Consider the following 8360-nt stretch of genomic DNA (forward strand, 5'->3'; position numbering starts at 1 on the left):
TCGCAGGGCCTTGACCTTGCTCGGATTCGCCTTGATCCCCCGTTCAATGACGATGTACCCCAAGAATTGACCGCTCTTTGTGCCGAACAGGCACTTGCTTGAGTTCAGCTTTATTCCATAAGCCCTCCGAGTTTGGCAGGTCTCCTCAATGTCTGTACAAAGATCAACAGCTTGGGGGGATTTTATTAATATGCTATCGACATATACCTCTATGTTGCGGCTGATCAACTATCGAAACACCTTGTTTATGAGCCTCTTGTAGGTGGCTCCGACGTTCTTGAGTCCAAACGACATGATGTTGTAGTAGAACGTTCCATTGACAGTGATGAAGCTGACCTTTTCCTGATCCTCCCGAGCGAATGGCACTTGGTGGTAGCCCTAATACACATTGAGAATGCAGATTAGCTTGCCTCCCATGGTAGAGTCCACCATCTGGTCTATTCGGGGCAGTGGATAGAAATCCTTCGAGCACACCTTATTTAAGTCACGGAAGTCGATGTAGACCCACCATTTGTTGCCCAGTTTAGAGACCAGCATGACGTTAGCAAGCCAACTCTGGAATTGGACTTCCCATATGTGGTCGGCCTCTAGCAGTTTATCTATCTCCACTAGAATGATCAAGTTTTGCTTCGCATTAAAATCCCTTTTCTTTTGCTTCACTGGTAGAGCTTCCATTCGGACGTGGAGCTCGTGCTGAGCTATGCTCGGTGAGATACTGGGAAGCTCATGTGTTGACCAAGCGAACACATCATAATTTTGTCTAAAGCAGGCGACTAGCTCTGCCTTCTTCACACTCTCCAGATCGACGGCAATAAATGTAGTTGCCTCTGATCGGCTGGGGTGGATCTAAACCTCCTCCTTTTCTTCGTAGACCAATGTGGGAGGCTTCTCTGTGATAGAGTTCACCTCCAAGCGTGGGTTTTTTTGAGCGGCCCTTGCTTCCGACTTTACTATTTAGACATAGTATCACCGAGCGGCCAACTGGTCACCTTTGACTTCGCCCACCTTGTCATCCACTGGAAATTTGATCTTCTGGTAATAGGTGGACACCACCACTCGGAACTCGTTGAGGGTTGGTTGACCCAATATAACATTGTAGGTCGATGGTGCATCGACCATAATAAAGTTGGTGGTCCTTGTCGTCTTTAGTGGCTCCTCCCTGAGCAAGATGACCATCCTTACTTGGCCGAGCGACAACACTTCGTTACCTGTGAAGCCGTAGAGCGGGGTTGTCATGGGCAACAGATCGCTTTGGTCCATTTATAGCTGATTGAACACCTTCTTGAATATGATGTTTATCGAACTCCCTGTATAAACAAAGGTTTGATGAATAGTGTAATTAGTGATTACCGCTCGGATTATCAGCGCATCATTGTGAGGGATCTCAATTCCCTCTAAGTCTCTCAGGTTGAAGCTTTTCTTGAGTCCTTCGGCCCATTCCTTGCTCTAGCCAACAGCATAGATCTCAAGTCGCCGAGCATACAACTTCCTCGCTCGGTTGGAATCACCGTCGATCGGCCCACCGGTAATCATTCATATTTTTCCCCGAGCGGTATTGCTCCTGTTCTCCTCTTCTCTAGCCGAATGCTTGTTCCGCTCGGCAGAGGTTCAAGCGTGACTTTGATTGTTTCTTTGCTGGAGCTGATGGTGGCGTGGCTCGGCCATCCTTCCTCCTTCCCATCGACCAGCTGATTGGCACCTATATCGTCGATCGGGAGATGGAGATCAACGGCGGTATTCTCGCTGGCCCAACCTGCTAGCTGCCAGGTTGTAGCTATTGGGATGTATACTATAAGCCTAGCTTTTATATCAACATCTGTTTTGAAATATTTTGAAACGAGAGCCACTTTGGTCAAATGTTTGCATTTTATATTTATATATATGTCAATCCAGTTGTCCATTTAATTTATATTGTAGATAATATGGTGTGTGGTGTCACACAGAAGATCATGTTATCAGTTCCTTATAAATTATAAATAGTAGCTCACAACCAAGATGGATTGAGGCAAACCATTGGAACGGTTGTAGTGCAATTTGATATTAGTCTGTCTTGACTATAAAATTACACTAGTACACTTTGTGTGTATTGAGCAGGACCGTTTGAGGTTGTTCGATTTATACAGACTATATAAAAGAACAGAACCTCTGTTATTATGGATGTGCGTCCTCTTAATCCTTATATAATAACAAGTACGTGTACTTAGTATTTATTTCTTTAACTTATCAATGGGTGAGATTTATTCATAAATCAATAGGCCTGATGAGTTGGGAGATAGTATTATTTATATAGTGTATTGTTGATTATAGAAGGAATCTGTGTCCTAATTATTTAGGTTGATGATGTCCCCTTGAGGAGCTCATAAGGATTATCATGTAAACCCTGCAAGTGGATTTAGTCTGACATCACTACAACAAAATCGCTCATAGACATCGGTTTTCCACCGGTGTCTATTTGATTTTCGACCGATGTCTATGAAGCCGATGTTAAAAGTATGTCATTTTAGACATTGGGTTAAAACCGGTGTAGTATCACTTAACGACACCGTTTCATCAACGGTGTAAAACCGATGTAATATTACTTTATAACACCGGTTTTACATCGGTGGAAAACCGATGTAATATGTATATATTTTAACAGCACAGATTTGATTTTAAAACCGGCAATAACAAAAAAAAAATACACAAATATTCACAAATTGTACAAATATTCTTCATTCAATAATATCCATAAAATACACAAATATTCACAAATTATATCTTCTTACAACAATATCCATAAAATACCCAAACATTCTTTTTACATCAAAAGCGATACATGTGACAACACAAGGGACACCATTGACGCAATACCTGAAGAACAAGTGATACACTGCATGCAAAATATCCGAATAGCATAAGAGCAGAGCCTTTAAGCCAGGCATCGCCTTTCTCAGGACTTTCGAAATGAAGTTGGATCATAGGTGAAGTAACAAAGGCCCCCAACAAAATGACCTTTCCAAAATGTGAAGATCAGGGAACCAGTGATGTAGAAGATGGCCCCTGCAAGCTTGGCCCTCCCTCTTACAGTCTTCAAGTTGAGCTTTTCCATCCTGAGCAAAAAAAAGACCAAATATAGAATGATATTTGAATGAACTAAATTCACTATAAAATTACTTGGAATTAATATCTAAATCAACCTCAATACAATTGCCAATAAGAAAGTAAAAGCAGGAATGACATTGCCCAAGGCACTGACAACAGTTGGAGAAATGAGATGGAGTCCAACGTAGTATACATTTTGCTGAATTGTTATACCCAACATAGCAAGAATGAATATTTTTAGCATGACACCAAATGAGAAGCTGGGTCTTCGATTCCTACAACCATGAGATGAGTTTAAAAACATTCAATTTGTAGTCATATTTCTTATTCTCAACAATTCTAATGAGACATGCTCCTTGAACCTTTCGAGCACATAAGCAAGAGGAGCCAAGATGAGCATGGCAATAAGGTGCCTGTACACTACGAAGACAAGTGCACTTAGTCCTTGTCCTAATGCAAGCTTGCCAAGGATGCTGGATCCAGCATACGCGAACTGGGACACAATCATATAGAAGTATGGAGCACATGCTTTCACAGAGGCCATGATCTCCTCACCAAATTGTTTGTGACAATTTTTATTGTCCTTGGTTCTTTATAAAGGAAGAAAATCATATTGATTCTGTCAAACAAACAAGTCTAAGATAGACAAATGCTTTGAAAGCTAGGAATAGAAAAAAGATGAGAGAAAAGCAGGCAAACAAGTGCCAACAAGCTACATCAGACTCCTCTAACTGTTGTATCATTTTCTCCAGCAAACAGACAAATAAATCATCTTGTCGACAAGATGAAGACGACTAGGGAGAAAAGCAGGCAAACAAGTGCACTTTATTCTCGTCGACTAGGGTTTCTGGAATTGAACAAGAAGAAGAAACCAGGCATACCTTTGCTATCAATCTCGTCAACATGGCTCTCCTGACCTTTGATTTTGATGCTGAACCATTTTTTGATGAAGGCCTTAGACCATGATGAGATTATACTATGTATAGCCAGCCGTGGTTATATTTCTTCAAATTTATTAACATATAAAGCAGTGGTATTCAAATTGTTCACACATGATATCTTCTATCCAGCCCTGCTAGACACGCAAGTCATATATAAAAATTCAAAGAAGATAAAAATTGTTCACACACGCAAGTGATATCTCCTCATGAAGCTCTAATCTGGAAAGGTCTGGCTCCCTGGATTCAACTACCATTTTCTAGATTTTTCCACTTCGTGAAACCAGAGGGAACTTGGACAACAATATGCAAAAATGGAAAAGGAAGTTATGAAAAACAATATCAAGATATGTCTGCAGAGCCAGTTTAAGAATGTATACCTTGTGCAATAGGAACGATTGGCCATCCACATAAATAGTTACATCCCCAGCAACGTCCGAGAATATCCTACACAAAACAAAACGACATTTCTTTATAGAGGAAACGCAGCGATGTCACAATTCTAAAGATGCTAAGAACGATACCAAGTCATCAGACTGGCTATTCTCTTTGTCATTGAAATTAAAGAAAGAAAGGCAAAACTATAGGATAATCTCAAGAAACCATCAAGAACCATAAAGATTTGAAGCGAGAAGAAGAGACAAGTTTCAGGAAAAAAAAAAGAAGAGGTTTTCATGAAAAGAGCATTTGCAATAGATGTCCTTCAAAACCAATTAAATGATCCATATATAGTAGGAGATAGAGCTAGCGTAAAATGATCCATATAGTCGACCACACCTAGGGATAAGGTTTGGTTGTTGTTGTAAGGTGTAAAAGTGCACCATACTAGCTTTAGTCTTGCATGTCATGCACGCTAAACTTTCCAAACCTACTTGTCGCGCCAACTCAAGACTAGATTAACCTAACCCAGCCCATTCATTTCTAAGCCGACGTGATATTAGGCATGGAATGCGGGCTGGCCACATCTCGCTCAGCCCATGCCCATTGCCACTTCTAGGGATTGGCACTTAAAACAATAATGACATTGAAGGTAATTTCTACCAATTAAAAGATTTATGCTAGTGGATTAATAAAAAAGTATGACAACAATCTCTACCCGTTATTTCAACAGAAATTTGTCATAATATTGGATGGATAAATGACTGCCTTCTACTACAAGTTGGCAAGCTAATGTTATGTTCACGTACGGAAGACATAGCATGTGGAAGAGTTTTTTTCAAAGTTGCCTCAACTACAGCTTGTTGAATGTTCTGTCTACCAATGTAGTTTAGAAGAATATTTTCTGGAACTTTCTTTCCCTGCCGAAAGCCAGGAACCTGTATGAATAAGGTTTTTTATCAGGAATTGCATGGCATCACAACATACTACTTCAATAATGAGTATTCAAGAAGAAAAGGTAGATAAAGGAATTAGAATCTAGTACTAGAGACAGAAGGTAGAAAAAGAGAAGAAGCTTCCAGTGACATTTAAAAGGCCATTTTTACTTAGCATGGTCTTCCCTCAACTTTAGTTCAGCATAGAAATGACTAAACCCCAGTACAAGCAATTCCAATCATGCTTTAAGTGGAAATAAGTAAATAACAGGTACTGGAAAACATAACTATCAACAAACTTGGATCGGATGAAAAGATAAAAGGGGAGAACAATATTGAATTCCTTGACATTCCAAAGAAAGAAAGAAGAAATATAGATTAGTATATGTCAGAGCCCAGAGGGCTTAGTAAAAGTTAGGTAGCATATTCAAATTTTTCTGATTACTATAGAGTGATAATGATCAAAACAGAAAATGGAAAATAATTTAAGTACAAAATTATCCTACAGATGAATTCCTATTCATCCTGTAACAGTAATAGACCCCTTAAATGACTGCATACGGAAAATAATACCTTTGCCTTCTTAGAAAATTCATCTAAGACTTCTCCGTAACATTCTTGGCTTATTGCTGGAGGAACTTCTACGCTTAACCTAATCTACAAATAAGATGAGCTATCAGGGAATTGACATAACCATACTTCCTGGACAAATTGATTCTCGTGAACTTGTAGGACTAACAATCGATTGAATGCACTCAGGCAAGGGGAAGAGAGATAGCAAGAAAGCTATAGCCTTGAAGCAAGATTGCCTCTTCATTTCAATTGCCAGATGAACAAACAAACATATTTTCAAATTATACAAGAAGATAGGTAGAAAGTAAGAAAATTATAGCCTTGAAGCAAGACTACCACTTCCACTTGACTATCAGATCAATTAGAAGTAAAAATGATTTAGAAGGTAGAAAAAAGGAAAGGTACAGACAGTGGAGTGAGGCCCTTTGGTCTCCGTCACAATGAGGTTGGCTGGCAACCTATCTTTCGTCTTCTGAGCAGCGGAGACACTAACTTGGGCACGGAAAGGCCCCGGGTTTCGCGAGGTAGGTGAGTGAAGGCGCGGGAGGGAAGAGGTGGCGAAAGACAAAGGTTTGGGGAGGGAGATGGGGATAGCAAAGGACAGATTGCAGGAGCGCGAGGAAGAGAGGATGGGCGGGGCGAAGATGCCAACTATCTCCATCTCCGGATGCTCCAGATCCTTCGACCGCCGCACCAGCTCCGGGATTCGAAGGTCGTCCTCCAGCATCAGGTTGTCCGGCAAAACCAGCGCCTTCAATCTCAGGCATCTGCGCTAATAATCGATGAGCAAATTCGTCGAACAGGTAGTGAGCAATGAGGGCGACGAAACCAGAAGGAGGCGTAGACCCACTTGACAGAGGCATAGGCGAGGTCGTGGATGGAGACGGCAGAGGAAAGGGGGAAGGCGAGTTGGTCGACGATGCCGCGGGAGCAGTGGAGGGCGAAACGGAGGAAGGCGGAGAAGGAGAGGGGGGAGTGGAGGCAGTAGCGGAGCGCAAAGGCGCGGGAGAAAGGGCTCCAGGGCGTGAAATCGAGGGAGCGGAAGTTGAGGCGGCGCCAGCAGCTAGGGTCGAGGGAGGCGCGGTACCAGGACTTGCAGACGAAGGGGGGGACGGCGGAAGGGGAAGAGGGAGATGAGGCTGAGGTTTAGGTTTAGGCTGAGAGAAGGGGCACGATATTGGTTTAGGTTTGGAGGGAATTTTGTGAAGTGTTGTAAATTTTGGCCGGTGAAAAAATTAAATTATTTTTTTTTGTTCATTAACACCGGGTTTTAAAAACCGCTGTTAAAACCGGTGTCTATTAACAAAAAAAAGGCGCTCATAGACACCAGCTAAAAAACCGATGTCTATGAGCGAAAATCTGCGCTCATAGACACCAGTTTTTAGAAAAATCGGTGTAAAATACTCAAAGACATCGGTTTTTGCTTAAAACCGTTGTTGTTCCACCGATGTCTATGAGGGTTTTTCTTGTAGTGCATGATAATAAAGTTGAGTGGTACTACTCTTGGAATCAAATGTTAATTAATTGGGTTGTCAGTAACTCAATTAATTAACGAACATACGATATCTTAAACACAGAGAGATTAACACATTCATGATAAGAATGAGCCCATATTGTAACATGGGATTGGTGTGATAGTTCAATAATAACCCTTTAGTGGTATGAGTTATTATTGATGAACTTGAATTGAGTGTTCAGGCCGAACACAGAAACCCAAGCCTATCAGGAGGTCTAAACTAATTCCTCCTCTAGGTCCCTATTGTAGCCTCTATATAAAGCCTTGCATCCACCCATCCATAACTTGGTTTGGTTTAAACTTGGTTTGGTTTAACAAGGTTATAGAAAGAGAGATTTTTTCTTAATAGAATTCTGTTATTTTTCTTTTTTGTAACCGATGGTAAAGGTTATAAAAGGAGTAGGTGGTGCCCCCTAAAACCTAATTTTCTCTCTTCTCCTCCTTGTGGTCGGCGCCCCTCCCTTTCCTCCCTCTAGGGTCGACGCCCCCTTTCCTCCTCCCTCCTTGGTGGCCGGTGCCCCCCTTCCTTCTTGCTTAGGGCCCCCCCCCCCTATTGCTAAGGGTCGGCGCCCCTCTCCCTTGGTGGGCGGCAGCTTGAAGAAGAGGAAGAAAAGGAAGAAGAGAAGAAGGTGCCCCATCCTAGAGCCTCCTTTTGTAGCCGATGATTTGGAGAAATGAGAGGAAGGGCGGTTGTTTTCTTGGTAGATCCAAGAAGAGGAGAGGAATACGGCAGAAGATCAAGAGGTCTTTAGCTGCGAAGAAAGGTACAACTAATTCTTTAATTCCGTTGCGTAATTAGTCGATTTTTTTTGTATCGATTTTGAATACCAACACAAGAGGCCAGCGACCTTGTATTTCGATCAAGGTGTGTTTTGATCATTCAAGAACTTGCTTGATTGATCAAATACATGTTTGATCGAACATGCGGGTTACTAAGAA

The 8360-nt window shown here is 41.6% G+C and overlaps 2 protein-coding genes across 2 annotated transcripts; both read right to left on the bottom strand.

Moving 5' to 3' along the window:
* Positions 1-966: 966 nt before the first annotated feature.
* Positions 967-3625, bottom strand: LOC122029260 (WAT1-related protein At5g07050-like). Its single transcript, XM_042588198.1, has 6 exons — positions 3444-3625; positions 3177-3356; positions 2992-3089; positions 2851-2869; positions 1209-1307; positions 967-1159 (listed from the first exon to the last, which is right to left on the bottom strand). Exons 1-6 carry the CDS (start codon positions 3623-3625, stop codon positions 967-969), a joined length of 771 nt encoding a protein of 256 aa, XP_042444132.1.
* Positions 3626-5137: 1512 nt separating this feature from the next.
* LOC122029261 (trigger factor-like protein TIG, Chloroplastic) lies at positions 5138-6154 on the bottom strand. Its single transcript, XM_042588199.1, has 3 exons — positions 6072-6154; positions 5906-5989; positions 5138-5335 (listed from the first exon to the last, which is right to left on the bottom strand). The coding sequence occupies exons 1-3, from the start codon at positions 6147-6149 to the stop codon at positions 5138-5140; spliced, it is 360 nt and encodes a 119-aa protein (XP_042444133.1). The 5' UTR covers positions 6150-6154.
* Between the last annotated feature and the right edge of the window lie 2206 nt (positions 6155-8360).

The sequence above is a fragment of the Zingiber officinale genome, chromosome 10B (genome assembly GCF_018446385.1).
Source record: "Zingiber officinale cultivar Zhangliang chromosome 10B, Zo_v1.1, whole genome shotgun sequence".
NCBI classification, from domain to species: Eukaryota; Viridiplantae; Streptophyta; class Magnoliopsida; order Zingiberales; family Zingiberaceae; genus Zingiber; species Zingiber officinale.